Source organism: Castanea sativa, chromosome 4, assembly GCF_040712315.1.
Source record: "Castanea sativa cultivar Marrone di Chiusa Pesio chromosome 4, ASM4071231v1".
In the NCBI taxonomy this organism is placed as follows: domain Eukaryota; kingdom Viridiplantae; phylum Streptophyta; class Magnoliopsida; order Fagales; family Fagaceae; genus Castanea; species Castanea sativa.
In genome coordinates this window covers 14660312-14682483 of record NC_134016.1, presented here as the reverse complement: position 1 = coordinate 14682483, position 22172 = coordinate 14660312, and the positions used below count along the sequence as shown (strand labels likewise).

Sequence of the window (22172 nt, the reverse complement as noted above, 5' to 3'; positions counted from 1 at the left end):
TTTCTTCTCTAGCTCTCACTACTATCTTTGTCTTTGACGGGATGTAAAAGCTTAGGGAATGATTTAGGATTTGTATAGGTTAATAAAAATGGAAAGCACGGCATAAAGATAGGCATGTCTTGGTTCTATTTCACAGTTAAGTCCAAGGGACTCGCTCCCTTTGTGGAGCAGGTAATTTTGAATAATTTTAGAATTACACACTTTCACATAGTATTCATCACAACTATCACAGGTGGCTGATTGGGAGTGATAGAAAAAAAATTATAAGTTCATATAAAAATAACAAATAATCAATCACAATCTACCGAAAAAAAATAATTGCAACAAAATGTGTGTAGTACTAGAATTATTCCGCAATTTTAACTGTTATTACCCAATCTAAGCAACTTTTTGTTAAAAAAAAAATTCTACCAGGCCTCTTGACGTACGTGGCATGATATTCATGATCAAGAAGACTTTTAGAAACAGTGAACTGACTTGTTTCTTTTCTTTTCTTTTTTTTCGTTTTCCTTTTATGGCTGCTATATATCAGTAATTTCTTAAGTAAAGTTTAGTTTCTTTCAGAGTAACTTACATCAACAACTATTTTACAATAAATTTTAGGTGGCAAATTATTACTAATTGATAAAAAAGTGATGTCCATGACAAACTAAGTTAAAAACAGCAACTTGTCGCCGAACGTACTTTTCCTTGTTATAACAGTTATGATTATTGTTTGTCTTTGTTGTAACAATTATGGTTGTTAATCCAAACATTCAGGGTCAGTTATGTATACCTATCTTTCCAGTGAGGTAATTCCACGCAAAACAATACTATATAGTATCTAAACCGAATTAATTCTAGTACAACATAAAACACCAAAACTTTTGCCACAACACCCCGACGTGATAGATTATGATTAATTATCTATTACTTTCACATAGACCTACCATTTTCTTTTTACTACTCATAATCTACTATGTGAACAGTTGTGACAAAAGTTGTGATGTTTTACATGATCTTAAAAAAAAAATTTCTAAATAGGGGTTATAACCAAAGCCGCCAATACCTGATGTTATTTTAGTTAAATTAGTAGAATAAAATATACCATATCAAGGTTAACACTATGAGAAGTGTTATGTTCACAATATTTTCACAACAAATTTTAGGTAGTAAGCTATTACTAGTTCTAATTTGAATCCACCAATGACATTACTTTTTTGCCCACTAGTAACAACCTTCCACTTAAGATTTGTTGTGAAAAAATGTTATGAACATAATATTTCTCCAACACTATCTCTAATGAACAGTGTTTTGTAGCCAATGGCTACAACTCCATTAAATATATTGAATATGGATTTTGACAAATCTTTCATTGGATTATATTTTATTTTTATATCATCCATGCTTGCCAAATTTTAAGAAGATCAAATATCAATAAATATGTCATCAATCAAATATTTAAATTTCAAGTTTTTGTAGTCTAAAATTATGCATAAAAATAAGTTTATGGATTAAATAGTAAATAATATCTTATTAGTACGAAATTTGATGTACGTGGTAAAAACATAACAAGCATGCAATCTAACGATTAGATTTTCAAAATATATAGTCATGTTAATTTTTTCAGTGGGAATTGTAGCCAAGCTTTGTCCATTTATATATCTATAAACATTAAAAATATAAAAGTAATATATATATATATATATATATATATATAAATAGCCAGTATTTTATCTAATATGTGTTACGAGAGAAATTCATACAAATTTAGTGGCTAATACAACTTACTAAACCAGTATAATTAATAATTTAATATCAGCCTATACAATATTGGTTAACTGCATGGTAGCCAAAAGTCTTGTAACTCGTCTAGCACCTTGTGGTGCTTCTAATAGAAAAATTCAAAGCTCAAATCCCTTCTCCCCCACCAACCAAATTATAAAAAAGAAGAAAAAACTTTATTGCACGATAAATTGCCTTCAATACCATTTTAAAATTCTTTCTTTATTTCCTTTGAACTTCCATCAAATACATTTGTTTTATTGGTTAAACTTCTATCAATCAAAGTTAATATATATAACTAAAGCAGAAATCCCACCTAAGAGTCTTCCATTTTGCATGTATGAAGATTTCAGTGCTTGTCATATGGTGGATTCTTAAAATTACTCTTAACCATGTGGAACAATTCCACATGACATGTCATGATTCGTACACATTAAGTTTGTGATTTTATATGTTCCATGTGTCAAAAAAAAAATAGGTAGATTCTTAAATACATCCTTAAATTACTCTTAAGAATCGAAGTTTTTTATGCAAAATATTTTATATACAATGTGCCATAAATGTACATTTAAGCTATAATAGAATTTTTATATTGTATCAAATATATATATATATATAAAAGTTAGGTTTAAATTACACCTGGTGTAACTCTAAGTAATATTACACCACCCAATAACTCGTTATTGAATTCATATTTTAAGAATCTCACCATTGAATTAGATGTTCTATATGTGCTTAACATGCATGCCAATTTTCATGCCAATCGGATATTATTTACCATGTGATCCATAAATTCATCTCTTATTAATTATTTTAACTACAAAAACTTGAATTTAAACAATTAATTGATAGTATGACTATTAATCTTTGATCATCGTAAAATTTTGCAAGCATGGAGAGTATATGAATATAATGTAATTTAACGGTAGATTTGTCAAAATTTACATCGAATAATAAGTTATTAAGTGGTGTAATATTGCTTAGAGTTAAACTAGGTGTAACTTGAACACAACTATATATATATACATAGTTGGATTCAAGTTACACATTTTTTACATCATAGATCTTTAAGAGATCTAATGGTTTAAAAAAACCATTAAATATTAATTCCTTACCAACTCATTTACCTAATTAATACTCCCTCCGTTCCAGTTTGTTTGTCCTCTATTCCATTTTGGGATGTCCCAAAATATTGTCCAGTTTCTAAAAATAAAAGTCATTAATTTACTAATGTTTCTATTATACCCCTAGTTTATTTTCAAAACTATTTTTTGATAAATTTATTTAAGGGTAGTTTTGGAAATTTATACATTTTTATAAGGCAAACAAGACAATAAATGATATTCTCTTAAAAAGTTTGACTTTTCAAACAGGAGAAACAAATTGAGACGAAGATAGTAGCATTTTTTCTCACTCCTTATATATTACTTTCCATATTTTTTATTTTTTAATGGTTGAGATACTATTGTTTTCCACCTCATTAAATGTCATTCTGTCATTTTTTCAAGAAACTTTTGAAGCCTTTAAGGTCACCCCACCATAGCCAATACCTCCAATTTCAGCCTTTTAGTACCCTGATTGAAAGGTTTTCTTATTGACACTATTTCTTAACAAACAAACAAAACAAAAAAACATTACAAAGATGTCATCTTCAGTAATCTATGGCTTGATATGGCATTTAATTTTATCGCAGCTTTTGTTTTAATAGGGTACCAATGACATTTTCCTTGCAAGGAGATTCCAATAGTTGTTCACTCACTCACAATTGCATTATGAACCAATTTTTTTATTTAGCCTTTTGGCAACAATATCTGCTGGTATTTATTCATGAACTTGATTATTTGTAGTGGCGTCAACTATATATAAACTGATCTTTCCATTTTTTTTCCCTTGGATAGTTTCGGCTATTTGCTTGTTCAAAATATTACTAGCCTATGTCTCTGTTTTTTACAATGTAAAGTAGGAACTTCTAATGTAATATAGTAGTTCTAGCAAAAGAAGATGAAGAAGAAATGGAGGCTGGGAGGGTAGGAATTATTAAGGAGAGAGAAAAAAAATTGCTATTAATTAGGTAAATGAATTGGAAAGCAATAAATAGTCAACTATATTTTTTAAACCATTAGATCTCTTAGAGATTTACAGTATAAAAAATGTGTAACTTCAATAGAGTTACACCAGGTGTCTCTCTCTCTCTCTCTCTCTCTCTCTCTCTCTATATATATATATATATATATATATATATATATATTCTAATATGATATTTTTAAACAACATTATTTTTTCTTCTATGAGCCATGTAGCTTAGTAGCATTAATTAGTCTTCCTTATAAGGAGAAATAATGTTCAAATTTCCCTCCCTGACTTGCTGTAACAATTTATGAAGCAAAAAAAATCAAAATCAAAATAAATAAAAAATCAAAATCAAAATCTCTTTTCGCAAGCCTCATCAACTTCTTTGTGGCTATTTGTTGCTCTTTTTTTTTTTATACAAGATAGAAATTCTACGTTAACCTAATCTAAATGTATATATATATGAAGCTCTCTCCGGGAAACTTAAATTCTAGCCCTTATTCCCCTCACCTCACAAGCACTTATACTTATAGAGTAACCATTATGCCAATGATGCGTAGTAGTGTTGCTCTTCTTATATATTCTTAATTACCTCCTACTATTCCCTTTGTCTCTTTCTTTCCTTGACTCTTTCTCTCTAATAAATGAGATTTTAATCTTTATTTCGTCTTTATTTTTCTCCATGTTAATTTATGGGTTTTATTTTCTCAATTTGGTTATTTATTTCAATTTCCTCTATCTAGGGTTAACGTACGTACTTGCATAATGACATGGTCATACAAATATGGATGATATGAACATGCTATGATGATGGGCATGTGATGAATATAATGTTGGGATGTCTAAAATGATGTGATGTGGTATGATGTCGTGTGTGTCTTAATTTCTTTATGCATGCTTAGGATAGGCTTGGAATAATCTCATGATTGTTTAGTAAAGGCTTTCCCACATGCATGGCAATTAGTAGGAGCTTCCCACAAAATTCGGGAGCTATTGGATGAGTCAGTGCCGAACGGCACTTCATAAGACAGTTGAGCTACCGATTAAAGCAAATTGTCTCCTGGTCGGCAATTTCTCAATGCTAGGATTTCTCTACTTGTTTCAATTTCCTTTAGTCTCCTAACAATACCCTTTCCTTAAGGTACCTAGCTCACAAGGTGAGGAAGTTGTAAGATAGCCTCAAATATATGTCACTTTGCTCATCATGGAAGACATTACTTACTTCTCCATCCAACTCTTGAACATAGGCTACCTCTTGTGCACTTGGAATGGGTTGGTTCCTTTCCATCAAAAGGAGCTTCAAGGCCTTGCACTTGTGATCCATGTGACACTTTTCATCAAAATTGTAGCATTATCCTTTCTCACATCATTCTTCTGTTTGCGCTGGGGGAATCTTTTAAATATGCATCTTGGGATTTTTTTTCCATGACAATTAGGTGGTAAGCTTTGGTTGGGAGGCTTGCTTGCATTTTGTGGTGCTTTGAGATATACTCTTCTTGGACATTGGCGAGACCAAAGGAAACATTTAACGAAAGAGAATTCAACGTCCTAACAGGCAATCGTATGTCATCTCTTAAGCCATTTAGGAAACAACTCAATTTGTGCCTCTCTAATACCCTTGATTAGGTTGGAAAGACCATCAAATTGTGCCTTGTAATTAGCCACTGTATATGTTGCTCTCAACCTTGTAAGAGCATCCATTGGATCATCATAAGTCGTTGAGCCAAATATGATTTGCTAGGCTCTTATAAACACTTTCTAATTCATGAATGGATCATGTTAACGGATACTTTTAGAGCAATTGTTAATAAACCATAATAGAATAGTTTTGATACCAATTTTATGGACAAAATAAAAAATAACATTTATTGTTTTATCATTCTTCTAATAAAATGTTTCTAAAAATAGTTCCTAAATCAATACCCTAAGAGCATTCGTTAACATTTTCCTTCATGAATACGCCTTACTCCTCCAAACCTCCACATCTTCAAACCATACCAAGGCCTCTCCTTCCAAATGAAAGGAGACCTTAAGAATCTTTTGGTGTACCGGGCTGTTGTAAAAAATAAAAAATTAGTCTTTGGACTCAATCTCTAATGAAGGTTCCCAAGGATGCCCAAAATATCATCAAGTCAATCATTTGCTTAGTTAAATGGTAAATAGATTTTTTCTAAGTTGCAACAATTTACGAGAGCTATGAAATTCTCACCATTTCGGCCATTGTGGATCAATACCTCGATACCGATTGTAAAGAGCCCTGTTTAAGATTTGGATAATCTTAGGGTCCGTTTGGATATAGCTGAAAACTGAAAACTAAAAATACTGTAGCAAAATAATTTTTAAATGTGTGAATAGTACTGCGAGACCCATTTTTAATAAAAAGTTGCTGAAAAGTACATGCATAGTGCACGCACAGTATGTGCACAGTATGCGCACAGTGCATTTGTCCCCTGAAATCTGAAACGAAAAAAAAAAAAAAAAAAAAGAAGAAGAAGAAGATGGAGAACGCTGGACGCGTTCAGCGCAATCCAAACCAAGCCTTAATGTTCAAGTTGGTTCTTGATTATTTGAATACTAGGATTAGGTGTTTAAGGCCTTTAGGGTCTTGGGTATTTGGATGTTTAAGTGATTTCTTGAAGTTATATGAGAATTAGGATTTTGTGCTTAAGAATTATAGGGTCGATTATAATAGGGTTTGCATGAAAGTGTTTGATGGTTTGCATGAAATATGACTTCAAGGGAGCCACAACCTCCAAGAGAAATAGAGATGGAAAAACAATTAGACCACATCAAAGGAGTCGCCACGGCGCCACCTCCATGAAAAAAGAGAGACTAAAGAGAATTGAAGAGAAAACAAGAAGCAACACAACAATTGGAATATTCTTCATTATGGCTTGGGAGGATTATATTGCTCTAAACATACACTCCGTGTCTTATTCTCATTAGCTTCACATGCCCCATTCCTATTGGATCACTAACTAGGCAGGCATGTGCATAAAAGAATATCCACATGCGTTTGTTACATATGAATTTGAATTTGCCTCACTCACTTTAACAAATTGTGACCAAGTCTTGAACTAACTAATTAAAGACGCGTTTTATAGTTTTATGTTACAACTTACAATTACAATTAAGCTCATAGTAAAAACTTTTGCATGCACTTGACAGTAGTAGGAGCTTTCCACAAAATTTGGGAGTCCAGCCATTGCCGATTATACTTCATGGACAGCTAGAATGCCGATTGGAGCAATTTGTATCCCAATTGGCAATCCCTCAATGCTAAGGTTTCTCGATATGTTTCAGTTTGCTTTGGTCTCCAAACAAGATTGTAAGTCTTGCTTATCTGGAAACAAACTACAAAAGTAACAAATCTCATAGGGTTTTTGAAGATGGAGAAGCTACTACTTCGAAGATTTACTGTAGTGTTTGTATCATAATTGTTTCAATATTCATTAGAAATCTTTGGACTAGAACAGACCTTCTACGTACCCTCCATTTTATGGAACCACAATTGTATGACACAAATGTGTGCTTCTATGAGCTTTGTGTGTTATATTCCTTCAATTTTAAATTTGCATATCTTTTCTCAAAAAGAGGGAAGAAAAAAAAAGTACTCAGAATCCATATTTTTCGTATTTGTAACGGATCAAACTTTATGAACCCTTGTACCGAAAATTTCAAAGATTGTAACAAAAACTTATGAATTCCAAAATCAACACCAGTACGAGATTTCACTAGTATAAATTCCAAAATCTTAGTTCGTTATATATTTTAACCAATGAGCTTTACACTTATAAGAATGTTCTATTCTTCCATCAACTCTTAATATGATATTACAGGCTTACAGCGAATTCCAACAACCTCTTAATATAGAAATCAAAACAAAGAAATAAGTGATGAAAAATAGCAGATACTGAAAGGCCGCCTAACTAACATGATACATGGACTAAGGTAGAAGTGAAGTTACAATGAATTGCAATTAGCAATCAAAATAAAAAGAATATCTAATCTCACAGCCTCAAGAATGGAAGGGCAATGACTGGAGATCATCGTTAAGCAATTGCATACGTGATTGTCTCAGATTCTTGAGGTCGCCACTGGGTCTTCTGAACACACAGCAATCCCTCGTTTTCCTTAGAGTAGGTCAAGCGGACCTCCCACTGCATAGACTTCAGCATTTTCTCCAGCTCATTAATGGTCTCAACATCATCGCGAACAATGAGTTTTCCTTCTGGCCTGAGGATCCGATCAACCTCAACAACTACTCCAACTAAATTGCACCTGTGAGACCCACAAACCATTGTGAAATAAGAATGTAGGTTATCATATGAATAGTATTTCAGTGATGAGGAATGAGAAATAGAATATTTCCGCACACCTCTTTTTAACCTTGGAGAACAGATGGTCTGCATGGAGAAGATCATAGGACCTAGGATACGTGCTAAATGATTCACACCAATCATGATACATGCCAAATAGACCTCGTTCATAAATAATGGGTAGCGTATCTGGGGAGTCTATGGTGACCACATTCATGACCCAAATGCTCAAATCTTTCAGAGCTGCAGCAAATCTGCAAGCACAGCCAAAATCAGGACCTAGGGAGAAAAACAAAGAGAACAACATACTTCGGTTACCAATCAAAAGAACTACATGCCACAACTATTTTGCTTACCCTCCATAGACCGCTCTCATGTCCATGACATTCCTCACATGTGACCAGTCTATCCCCATCCCACTAAGATATGACTTGGTCACCACACGTTTCCAGTGCTCATGGTCTGCAGTGAAATCTTCAGGAGCAGCTTTTCCATAAACTCCAACCTGGGAACTCAACAACCAGTAAGGTGGTTTTTCCAACCTAGCTGGCCATTGTTCCGGCCATTGAGATCCACGTTCTGATGCATCTACAGGCACTTTGTGCATGCATGCTTGCAATGGCACGTTCCTATGGCCAACAAGCAGACAAAATGGTGGATTAGTTAGCCACAGATCTAGAGAATTATGGGAATATTTGGGTTTGCTTCAGACAAAATTCCTTTGGCAAAAGTAACACCACTTTCCTTAAGTGGGACAATTTTAAGTTTCTTCCAAATGCATTAAAGTTTTGGGGTCATTTTTGCAGATATTAAGAAACACTGCAAAAATGTCCATTACATGCATGGTTATAAACACATCACTGGGCTCATTTAGTGATAAACAAATCAATATATTGCTTATCTAGTTTACCCCTGACATTTTTTGTCTTTTGAAAAAGGGAAATCCTAGGCAATTTTTTTATTTTTTTTTTTATTTTGATGATTGCAATCAACACAAAATAAAGCCAGATTTTATTAACATAATGATAACAAGCCTGTTTGATAAGTAAATCAATAAATAGCCTTGGTCCTATTGAAAAAAAGGAGTCAGTGAAAACTGAAGACCCAATTAGAAATGATATAGATATAAACACTCTAAGTGGGAGAGGAGCAATATTCTTCATTCAGAAAGTGTAACATAATTTTCATGTCTCAGCTAATGAGAGATTACCAGGCTGCATTGGGATCATCAGACTCTGGGCAAATAGGAGGCTCACTTTGTGATCTTTTCTCATAGCACTCATTAGAAGTAGGCTTCTTATATATAGCTGCACCTACTTTATTTACTGTATCCTTGCTAATTGAAACTGTTTCCCAGCACATTGCTTTTGTTAGTTCCTTCATGGCTGCAAATATTACCCACAAAATGCACAAGTGGTTAGATTCAATCAACCAACTCAATCTTTGTCAAGGCTTTAAGACATTAGATTTATGTGTAACCTACCACTCCATATTCCAGCGTCCTCAGCGTTCTTCTGATAAACTGGAGTAGCAGACCACACAAAGAAACCACCAGGTCGCAACACACGATTTAGTTCCAAAAGAAGTTTACCACCTGCATATGCCAATTAGAAGTTTAATTTCCAAAACAAGGGAAATTGCGAAATGAACCTCTGTGGATCAACTGCAATCTATCAATGCCGAGTTCAAGACCCAAAACATCAAAATTCGTTTTCAACAAGATTACAAGTTTAGTAAGGGAGAAACACCATTAAGATAAATCTCAAGCTTAATTCAATCACCACTCTCAAAATTAGCCACTGGAATACCTTCTATGTGCCACGGAACTCTACAACGTGCACAGTGAACAATATCAAAAACCCTGCTGGGGTAGGGAAGTCTCTTTGTGCCCATTACAGCAGATATTGCAGGAATTCCCCTTTCAAGTGCGAATTGCACTTGGGCTTCATGCTCATCCTTTGGAGCAAATGACATAGTAAGCACATCTTTATCAAAGAGAAAGCCTCCAAAGCTAGCAACCCCACATCCCACATCCAATATTACACGAGAGCGCTTTCCCCAGGCAATATCAGGCACAGCCTGCATAAATCAAGATATTGATATTGAGCAAAATTTGTTCAACAATGTCAAGGAAAAGTGTACTAATCATTTTTCTTCTTCACCTAATAAAATTTACTCAAAGCCTAACTGTCATCCTCATTGAGAATTTGAGATTAAAAAATGCATTGTGCAGATCATACAAGGAATATCAACAACAGGTCAACCCCCCCAAAAAGGAAACAAAAACAATCAATATTACACTAGAGTGTTTCACCCAGGCAATATCAGGCACAAGCACAACCTGTATCATGCTATTGATGTTGATATTGTGTTTATCAAACAGATGGATATCATCATAACAATAAAAATTTAACAGGTAGGTAGTAGAAAGATCGTGTCTAGTTAAGCAATTATCGAATAATCAATTATAATGTCAGCTATATTGAATTTTATATATATATATATATATATGATCCAGAACCAGTTGCATATAGATGATAATCAGAGTCGCAAATATAATTAGGAATCATTGTAAAGCATTATGTGTTTAGTCTATTTTAGGTATTCTTAAGGGAGTGCAGAATCCACCTTTTACATCTTTTAGTGAGGGATGCCTGCTATAAATTTCTAGCTACAAGAATCTCCTAATTAATAGATGGAACTACTAATGGAAAGGAGCTGTATGAGACTTAAGTTGGGTTTCAGACATGATTTTACCTACTAAGTTGTCCCAATACTTAAATCATTTTTTCTCCCTCACAAGTTTGAGCATATCACTTCCTAGATGTACGGTTGCTTAAATATATTTGAAAGCGAATTTTCCAGCCTGGGATTTCAGAACCAAGCTTAGAAAGCCATGATAATATTTCTGAAAGAAGCAACATGTGCCCATCAACTGCCAAAGAACATTAACAATTTTTATAAAATCATAACCAAAAATGTCCCCACATACACACCATTTTCATTGTTGTCCAGAGTTCCAAAGATGAATGAAACAAAAGTTTTACCTAAATGGAAATGCTTCATCTGCAGGTGTCTAAGGACTAGGTTCAAGCTTTACCCCCTTACAACTTGTTTACCCCCTTACAGCTTGTTTGGGAGGAATTAAATGAGTAAAATGGATTTTTAAGGAACAGTTCATTTATTCTTCTATGTGGGAGTTTTGTAGGAAGGAATGGAATAGCTAGGCAGAAATGCTATTTACTTTCCATTCCCTCCTAATCATTCCTCATAAAATTGGAAGGAACACTCATAATTTTAATGAAATGAAAGTGGAACGATCACTCATTCCTTAATGAAATGGATGTAAAATACTGATTTTGTCCCTTTCTAAGAAAAGACAAATAAGAGGTGAAGGGTATAATACTAAAATTACATATTTCTTTTCTTTCCGTTTCTCTCTTTTATTAACTCCCCAACACACTAGAGAAAATACACCATATCCCAATCCATTCTTTTACGATCTATCCATTCCATTCTATATAAACTCCCAAACATAGTTTTATACTAACATCTACCATTACATGAATTAAAATTTTTAAAAATTAAATGAATAAATAAATAAATAAATAATTTTTTTTAAAAGGAAGAAGATTACAATAACAAAGTCATTTTAATCTTCTGTAGTATGTATCGAATGATATTCCAGTAACACACGGACAGCCAGTTCCACCTCTCTCCGACAAAGAGGGGATTAAGAAGAGAGACAATAAAATGAAACCAGCTGTTGAATCCAAATCAATAGTATAAGAAGTAACGCAATTAATTAATGTACAAAGTTAAGGAAGCAAGAATGGGCAGAATGAGTTTATGAGGATCAAATCACTTACACCCTCTATGAATTCAATGTAATGAAGAGCACCATGCTTAAATTGGGTCCCGCCACCAGGGAAAGTAAGATATTCACCACTCACTTTCACCCAATTCTGATGGCCCTTAATTTCCGCAAGCTTAGTGTGGGGAACATTATAGTACCAGATCTGCAGGAATGCACTTTATTAGTTCATCCTAGAAATAGAAAGCAAAAAGTACAAAAATGCACTTGCATATCAATTTATTGAATACCTTTTCCCTGCTTTTAGGCCACTCAATTGAACGTTTATATCCTTCGGGAAGAGAAACAAGGCAGGTGGGGGCTTGTTCAGGACAGTGCCTCTCTCTATGTTCATAATGCTTAGTACTTCTAAGACTCCTTATTGCTTGCAAATTGTCAAGGCAGGGGATGTAATCAGACCCAGCAGTGACATTGCAGACTTTCCAACTATAACCAGTCTGTTCTGTAGGAGCTTGAGCCTCCTTTTCATTCTTTGACTCCGTTGCTTGAGTTGACCAAGCTCCATTTTGAGTGGTAGTTTCATTCAAAAGCTCTGTCTGAGCCCCAGAAGGAAATACCTCATTTGGACCCTGGTTTTTGGGCTGTTCATTTTCCTTTTTCTCACCTGAGTTCTCATTTGACTCCTTGTTATCATTTTGCTCCACCTTCTCCTCTATCTGACCATTCACCTTCTCTCCGTCCTTTGCTTCACCCGAATTCTCTGATTTCTTCTCATTCTCATTTGAATCAGATTTCAGCTCGCCCTCTTTGGACTCGGATTTTTTCTCACCAGAACCCTCTTCAGAATCACCTTGTCCATCAGAAACATTCTCACCACCATCTTTTTTGGTTTCGCCCCCATCTGAATTCTTCTCTTCATTATCCTTCTTAGACTCCCCATCTTCTGTTTTATTTTCTCCATTTCCTCTTTCAGTATTTGAAACATCGTCTGGCTTGTTATCTTCATTTGTTTCAGGCTTTTCCTCTGGCTTCTCTTCAGACCTTTCCTCAGGTTTCTCCTCAGTGTTTTCCTCAGACTTCTCTTCTATCTTCTCTTCAATCTTTTCCTCAGGCTTCTCTTCTTGGGTTTCTTGTGAATTAAAGCTATTCACAGTACTGTCCCCTTTCGTCGCATCTTCAGGCAAATCACCAGGATTATCCTCAAATTGCTTAGTATTACCCTCATTGCTCTTGTTCACTGGTTCACTCACCTCATTCTTATTCTCCTGGGGCACATCCACATTTTGAACAGGAACCACCGACGAGGATGTCATCATCCAAACCCCAACCAAGCAAAGCCCCACAAAAATGACAATCGTCACCGTGGAGCAGTAACTCGACGACGAGGATCTCCTATTGTCTACTCTACTATACTTCCCTAAAGCCATTTTCTCTCACCACAACTACTTCTACTTTAACACCTGTAAATGGGAAACAAAATCAAACCCATCTCACATAAACCAAAGAAATAACAGAACACCACAGATCCAACAGAATTGCCTTACTATAGATCTAATTAGTTCACAACATTAATAGCAAAATCAATACAGACAGGTCCAAAGTTTGTAATAACAAAAACCCATTAAATGCATTGTGAAATTCAAACATTTAATGAAGACAAATCAACAGAAAAAGACAAAGACACACACCAATACCAGTTACACAATCAAAATGGTAACTGTTAATCAATAAGATTCACAAAACTCGAAGCTCAATACATACAGCTTAATATCAGAATAGAGATCTACAACGATCTTAGCAAAAATCGCAAAAGCAAGACACTGAAAAAATCTCTGCCACCAAAAAATCAATCAAAAATTGTAAATTTAGAATGAGAAACAGACAAAAGCAACGAGATTGCTTTAGATCTGGGTGAGAATTGTGGAAATGAACAAGATTAAAGAATGAAAATGAGAAAATCTAGCAATGATCTAGCTGAGAAATGTGAGCATTCAAACAAAGGAAATGCAAACAAAAAAAAGCTGAATCTGATGAGAGACCGACTTATGTAAAGATTAATGTGGATTCTAGAGTTATACCTTATGGGACCAAAAAATAAAAATCAAAAATTGAAGCAGATCTGAGTGGAAGCAGAAGAGCTTGAAGCTAGTCCTCCATTTCCATTTTTCTTAGAGATAGAGAGGAATAAATGGGTTGCTTGTGAGAAATGAAAGAGAGAGAAAAGGAAAAAAGAGAGATTTTATAGAGAGAGTTGCTTGCCATTGAATCAAATATTTTATTCAGTTTTATTTGAGAGAGAGAGAGAGCCACAAGAGAAGCGTGAAATCAGTGGGAAATTGGAAAGAGAAGAATAGCTTAGATTGAAAGGAAAAAAAAAAAAAACAAGTCAAAAGGATTTATTAAAGACAAGAAGAGAAGAGGGATCATAGCCTATTTATTCGACTGCCTTAAAATCGTAGTAAATTCGCGAACTAGCCGCTACTTATGTTTTTCTCTTTTCTTTGTCGGATTCTAACAATATGACTTCCAAACATATTTTTAAGGATCCCTTTCTTTCTTTTTACAAGTATTTCTAATTTCTTTGTGAGAATATATTTTGTATTGATTTATTGGATTTTAAAATATATATATATATATATATATAATCAGTACAAATATGGTTATTTTTATAAAAATTGTAAATAAGTTAATTTAGATGTATAAATTAAAAAATTAGGTCTCTTTTCAATTAAGATAACTTCATATAACTAGAAGTTGGTCATATTTCGTTCATAAACTAATCTAGTTCATTTATATTGATAAAAATGAGAGTTTTCAATATATATATATATGTATGTATGTATGTATGTATGTGTTGATAAAAATGAATGAGAGTTTTTAATTGTTTCAATGAAAAATTTTGTATAAAGATAGTATTTCGTATTTTTCAGTATTTGGTAGTATAAGAAAAAATGAATTAAATGAAAACTATCTTTAGTCAATATAAAAAATATAACTTATTTTTAAATATTGTTTCCACTAATTGTATTTGAAAAACAGCTTTATCTCATTGTTATGATATTGTTTTTCAACTCATTTAAGATTTCTAACAAATATAGAAAAATGGGATAATTTTATAGAATATACTTTTTGAAAAATGACTTATTTTCTAAAAAACATCATTGTTGAAAAAAATAGAGCATAAAAACTAAATATACAGTTCTTTTAAAAAAAATTATAAAACCTATTTTTATTTATTTATTGGAGTTAAAAATAAATTCATTTGAAATACAGTTATTCTTATTCTTAAATAGATTTTTGTTTTTTTGGGGTGACAATAATTTTAGTGTTGACAACTCAAGCCACATAAACAATAACTCTAGGGTTGTCCAACACATCCAGAGACCTGAACTACTTGAACTAATCAACCTAACCACTTTGGCGATCAACGCTGTGTGTCTTCCTCCAAAAACCAACACTAGCAAGTCAAATGGCGGGTCTCCTCCTCTAAAACTTGAAACACCTGAATCGACCGATGAACCAAGCGTTTTGCAACATGATTTTCTAGTTTCAACAAGATCTTAGCAATATCCGATAAGATTTCAACTAGATGTAGCAAGATTTCGACCAAATTTAATAAGATCTCACTATAATTGGTGAGATTTTTGCCAGATCTGGCATCTCACCGAATTTTCGCCGTTTTTCACTATTATATCATTGGATCTTTGTTGTTTTCCAAATCTTCAACGCTAACCGACCCAACACCACTATTTGAAGGCCCAATTGGCCGCTTGATTCGATCATCCTCTCCGACGGTGCAACTAGTTGAGATTTAGTTCACCCGCTTAGGTTTAGTTGAATGTGGATTAAGCCCAAACCCAACCCAACTTGACCCATGGGCATCCGTAAATAACTCAATAGCATTTATTATTTACATCAAACTCATGGTGATTTCTACCACATTTCATTATAACCCAAGTTCTTTTTTTTCTTTTTTCAAAATTTTTTATTTTTTGTCATAAATTTTCTCACATTCACAAATAACTCATTACTCTCAAAAGATACAAAAGATGTTATAAACAAGACTAAGGATGAAATAATTCAAACTCAGTACAATAAGTTAGCCATAAAGTAATTGCTTAACCACATTGTAAGACTTTTAACGGAGTTTTAAAAACACAAATTCGTGGATCTTATCGATTTTGTGCGATACATCAGTATATGTACAGAATGAATTTCGAGTGTAATGGTATATCACCTTTAAATAGTAGCACTCAAACACCAGTGAACAAGGGACGCTACCAAATTTGCACGAAAACAGTAGGAAAATTTAAAATGGTGTAGTTCATAGTTTAAGCCCTATATTTGTAAATTAATCATTTTGTTAAGAAATTAATGTTATACATACATAATACTAAATCTATTGTCTAGGGTTAGACAATGATCGATGTTGACATTATTTCATGAAGATTATAGATGTGTTACTTTGTAATTAATTATATTATGCAGTGTATGCAGTGTGCAGATCATAATGATGTGCTAGGGATAATGATAGCAATGGTATAACAGCTACTATGAAAGAAACATGTAACATAAAAGTTCACCAACCATTGAAAGCAAGAAACTCACGCAAACCCACTCAGTGATCAATTTTATTAAAAAAGAAAGAAATCAACATTGATATCTAGCTAGCTTTGAAAACGGCAGAGGGATAGTTATGTTGTTTTTGGTCCAAGGTATAGTATCGATTTCACAAATTCCTACCCTCCGCAGAATATAATGATCGTGTGTGGTTTAATAGTAGGTGTCCTTGTCCTAATACTAAAAAATGAGCAGTTCAAGCGATCGTCTTAGTAAAATCCGTGTGGTATACGTAGTATTACCTATTATCGTTATATAACGTGGAATTGATGAGTTCACACCGGAAACCTCTTTTTATTAAAAAAAAAAAAAAACATTAGCCTAATCATTAGAATTGACTGTTCGTCCATCACTAAAAGGTGACAAATATCTTAGGGAATTGTTAAAAATGTCTTTTGGCCTTTTGGAATCTGCAGTCTCGCAGAGGAGTGAACTCTAGTTTTAGGGTGAGTGTCAAAATCATTAAGTTCAAACTGACATTTTACCTTGTTTTTAATGGCTACATCTACCGTTCAATTAATTCTTTCTATTATAATCATCAATTTTTTTTATTAAAAAAAAATTATAGAGGGAGCTTGGTTTTAAACAATAATATTCATTTGAAATATTATTATTTTTAAGATTCTCTATCTTATTGTAGTGTACATATTATACACCAACAATTGGGAGAACTCAAATTTTGAATATCTTTATTGAAAATATAAGAAAGTGTTAACAGTTGAGCTATGAGGTTTTTTTTAGCTTACCATATTATTTGTTATAACATAACTTTTAGAGAAATGCTATGTTCATAATATTTTCATAATATTTTCACAACTAATTGTAAGTGGTAAGTTGTTATGAGTTGTTATTGGTGGGATAAAATAGTAATTTTAGAGGTAAATTTAAATTTGAACCAATAATAACTAATCACCTATTATTTATTGTAAAAATGTCATAAAAATATTGTAAATATAACACTTCTCTAACTTTTAACATTATGATATAGCGTCATACTCCACATAATCATGTGTAACAAGTGGCTTGATATATATTCTAATATGATTTTACATCATTCTAGGTGAAAATTTTGTAAAACTCTTTTTCATATTTCTTCGATTAACAAATAAAGAAAAAATACAAATGTTTGTGATCTAATAATATATTGCCTTTTCTTAAAACCTAATCAAACACCATGAGTAGTTAAGCATCATCATGATTTATCCAATAAAAAAAAACATTATGATTCATGACATTGTATACGCGGTTAATCAAAAGAAAACAAAAAAAGGGTTCTTAAAATCAGTTAATTTGTTTTTGTTTTATACTAACTTTTTTTTAATCTTAAAATATAAATTTTTAGAGTTTTAATTAGTTCCTTTGGCCATAGTAGCAAATGTCGGTGCACTAACAGAGAATTTGCCGCGTGAAAAAAAAAACACAAACACAAACACAAACACAAACAAAAAAATAAAAAGAAAAAAAAAAGTCACTAGGAAAAGCCATGTGCCCCCTAATCAAACAAACACCGACTAATTAATTCATGCCACTTTTTCTAGAAAAATCAATTGAAAATAAAATCATCATCTTGGACTTTTACCCTCTAATGGGCGACAGCAACACTGGTGGGTCCCATGATTTGTGATTACCAAAAATATATATATATATATTTAAAATGGGTCCCACATATCTTGTACATTCCATTATGATCTCACCGCGGCTATAGGTCGGCTCTGCTGTACACAGTCAAAACTCAAACGTGCCGTTCACTGCCTGCTACTACAACTCAATTAAATGCAGTATCCAGATCGATCCTACGCATTCAGCTCAGTTGCAATATCCTAGCACTTGATCCAATTGTAATTAATGACTTAGATTCAACTTTTAATCCCGAGTATTAAATAAAATATATTAAAAAAAGTTTAAAAAAATATAAAAAAATTTGTGAGATAAAGTTGGTGAATTGTATCAGGTATAATATTTAAGGTATTGCACTTGATCTCAATCTCAATCCAACGCTGCATACTTCATACATATTACTCTTTGTAACTAAGACCAGGTACCGATACATTCAGAATAACAAAGAGAGGTTAATAAAAATATCAATTCTTATTTTAATAAGAAACTGTCACATTATTTATTAATTATATAAAATATAAAAATTTTGTATATTTAAAATAAAATGACATGTCCAGTTAAAACGGTACGAAAAGTAAGTCAAATCCAAAAAATATTAATAAAAGTACATTGCACAATATTTTTATAATAAATCATAAATAATAAGTTGTTACTTGTTTTTAATCCAGGCATTACGTGTTGATCAATGGATTCTGACCTGGGAAATTTATATATATATAAATAGTTTTATAAAAATTATTTTGACTTCCCTAAAATAAATATTTGAACACCCTGACCATAAAAATTTTGTTTAAATCTAACTAAAAATAAACTTGAATATGATCATTTTAATGCTATTTTCACAATAAAAGGTAAGTGACAAGTTGTAACTAGTTTTTATTTTGACCCACAACTGACATCGCTTTTTTACCTTTTTTTTTTTGTGCTAATGTATCACTTTTTTTTCACTTACCTTTAACAAATTGCCACCTATATTTTGTTGTGAAATTTTTGTGCAAGTGTTGTGTCAACAGCACTACTCTAAAAATATTTAATTTTATATAATAAAGAAAAAATGTTTCAAATTTTTGCTCATTTGTTAAAAATAAATAAACTTTCTATTTGGGATTCTGGCTTACTTTTTTGTTGACAACAAAATGAAGTTGTTTGGCCTTGCACTTTTCTTCTTCATCAACAATAAATTACAATTATGCTCCAACCAACTTATCTATATTTATATATGTGATTTCTTTCTTCATTCTCTGTATCTCTCTTTCTTCAATCTATGTTTTCTTAGCTTTTATCTTTGTTTGATCAAGTAGTTTTCTTAGCTTTTATCTCTGTTTGCTCCAATTCTAAGAGAGTGACCATGTGTATGGTTAAAAAACCGTACACTTCAAAACCAAAAATTTATATCAGTTTTTTTTTTCTTTTCTTAGTTCACATTTACTCCTAATCTCACTCCTAGGTTTTTTTATTATTCTTCTTTATCTTATATTTTTATTTAATTAATATTACATATAAATATAATAAGTTATTATGCATTAAATGGTTGTTGTCTTACTGATCTTTAAACTATTAATAAATTTTTTAGACTATTACACGATATAATTGAATTGTATACTAAATTGTATATAATATGAAAGTTCTATATACAAAAAAAAAAAAATATTAATCATTTTATTTTTTAATCGCCTCCATGACAAATCAATTAATACATATATATATATATATATATATATATATATATATATATATATATATATATATATATATATATAATAGTAGAAACCTCATGAGGGAAAGCATGAGGTTCTACCAAGTGGCGTTCTAACTTTGCATTTAGCATTTTTTTTTTACCTCTTTCATTAAGTTTTTTTTATTGTTACCAAAAAGTTCATATTAACTTTAGAAGGACTGGATTTGACTCTTGAGCTCAAACGAATGAAGGACCCAGGCCCAAATAGCCCAACACAATGAATTTGTTAGAGAGTGGGGTCTGAAACTAGGCTTTCATGGGTGATATAGCGCTTACCATGAGCCAATAAAATCAAAGAGACAAGGAAAAATAGAAGGCAATCATAGTATTGAGAAGGATAATTCTCCTCGGATAAGTCCGAGAAGGTTTTATTATTGAATATATCACTATCAGACTTGTTTACAATTTGTTTTCTTTGTACTACAGTGTTTTTCGCTACTGTTTTTTCGATCCCCTATCTATAGGGGACCTTCTACCTTATATAGGCCCTTTTAGATGATCCCGACCTTCCATTTGTTGACCACGTAGGCCACCACTCAAGTGCTAGTTTCATCAACCACCTTTGTACCCCTATGAGATGCCGTAACCAAGGTAATACTGTTCAAGGGTCTTCTCTACATAAATGCGGCTAGGATGTTTGGTAGGATGCATTGAATGTGGTGGCAGCTCCAGCTCTTCAATCATGTCAGGGCTAGTCCCCTTCCCAAAGCTTTTTCCGCACAGTAAGGCCTCCTCTGATGACATGATCATAAAATTCAAGAACGCGGACTCCTCGGCCTAGCAACTGCCCTTTTTGGCCATGCTATGACATGTGGCGTAATTGCTTTACTTAGAATTCTAGTACCCCACAAACTTATTTTATTGTTATTTTATTAATATCTCATTAATTGCCTAAGCTTACACCACATATTTCTCTATTCTTCATGTCTTTTGACATACTCACTGTTTTAGTATTTTAAAATAATAATAATAATAATAATAATAATAATAATAAAGGACTAATAGTAATAAGTAACTATATAAGGCCCTGAAGAGAGATAGAGAGACACAAAAATGTTATAAATTGATAAGTAAACGCATTGTTTCACTATATATTACCAAAATAAAAAACCTAAGACTAACAAAACATTTGAAAGAGAGAGAAAGAGGAATCTAAAGGATCACCACTTCTGTTATACTAGTCTCCTGCCACCATCAAGATACCGAAACCCCTACAAGTATTTTTTTTTTCTTTTATCTTTTAAAAGTTAGGGGCTTAAGTATGATTTAGGTTTGAGTAATTTGGTTGTATAATTTTTGTTTTAGATATATAAGTAGAGAGAATATTTGGTATACAATGTAAAGTTATATTCTACCATGGTTTAATTTTAAATCATTTACAAGATACATGAATACACATTTGTCTACATCATGTCTTATGTCGCACTATCGATGAGTAAAAGACTGTGAGAGAGTTGGACATACTTTCATTTCATAGTATGAAATTTGTGAACACAATACAAATTAGTTGATTTTCATGGTCCTGTTACTTTTTGCATTTATCTTTGGTTTCATGATTTAAAAAAAAAAAAAAAAAAAAAAATCTTACGTTGAGAAGGTTACAAATATACAATGAAACTACTAAACTAATTTTTAATATCTCAAAATGCATATTTTTCTTTACTCTAATTTTGTTTATTTTTTTTTATAACATATGTATAACATTATCCAAAACCGTCTTATATAAAATATCATAAAATTATCCGTGCATCGCACAGACAACATACTAGTTTTCCAAATTGGGCTCCTCCCTTGCGAGTCAAAATCTTCTGTCCCACTTTTTCTGCTCCATTCTATACTCCACCAATAAAAATTTGCCACGTGTTCACCTAATTAATTAAATACTACTATTAATTAATAACGGTAGCATTAATAAGTCAATAATCATAGTATTTAATTAATTAGGTGAACACGTGGCAAATTTTTATTGATGGAGTATAGAGTGGAGCAGGAAAAGTGGGACAGAAGATTTGAACTCCCTCCCTTGCTCGCTTCAACCTTTTCTTCGTCACAATTGACGTTGACGTACGTAGCTTGTTGCAATGTCAACCTCTTCCATGCTTTGAAAACCATATCGACTACACAATCATCAAGGTACTTAACGAAGATCGTTGCCTCAACTAAGCTCTCGTTTGTGACAAGCCCAACTGTAAAAAAGAGTTGTTGTATTCACACACACACACAGAAATAA

General features: G+C 32.5%; 1 protein-coding gene across 1 annotated transcript; it reads right to left on the bottom strand.

Annotated features, from left to right (window-relative positions):
• Window positions 1–7538: 7538 nt before the first annotated feature.
• On the bottom strand, window positions 7539–14424 carry LOC142631896 (putative methyltransferase PMT26). The gene is made up of 9 exons (XM_075806243.1): window positions 14046–14424; window positions 12258–13427; window positions 12023–12172; window positions 9962–10232; window positions 9637–9747; window positions 9364–9538; window positions 8510–8782; window positions 8213–8407; window positions 7539–8115 (listed from the first exon to the last, which is right to left on the bottom strand). Exons 2-9 carry the CDS (start codon window positions 13392–13394, stop codon window positions 7887–7889), a joined length of 2541 nt encoding a protein of 846 aa, XP_075662358.1. The 5' UTR covers window positions 13395–13427; window positions 14046–14424; the 3' UTR covers window positions 7539–7886.
• Window positions 14425–22172: the final 7748 nt, after the last annotated feature.

Excerpts from the sequence above, each read along its gene's own strand:
- LOC142631896 (XM_075806243.1), bottom strand. The coding sequence starts at position 13,394 with ATGGCTTTAGGGAAGTATAGTAGAGTAGACAATAGGAGATCCTCGTCG. Across the intron at positions 10,233-12,022 it reads ACATTGAATTCATAGAGGGT|GCTGTGCCTGATATTGCCTG; the intron begins GTAAGTGATTTG and ends TGATTTATGCAG. Across the intron at positions 8,116-8,212 it reads TTCTCCAAGGTTAAAAAGAG|GTGCAATTTAGTTGGAGTAG; the intron begins GTGTGCGGAAAT and ends TGGGTCTCACAG.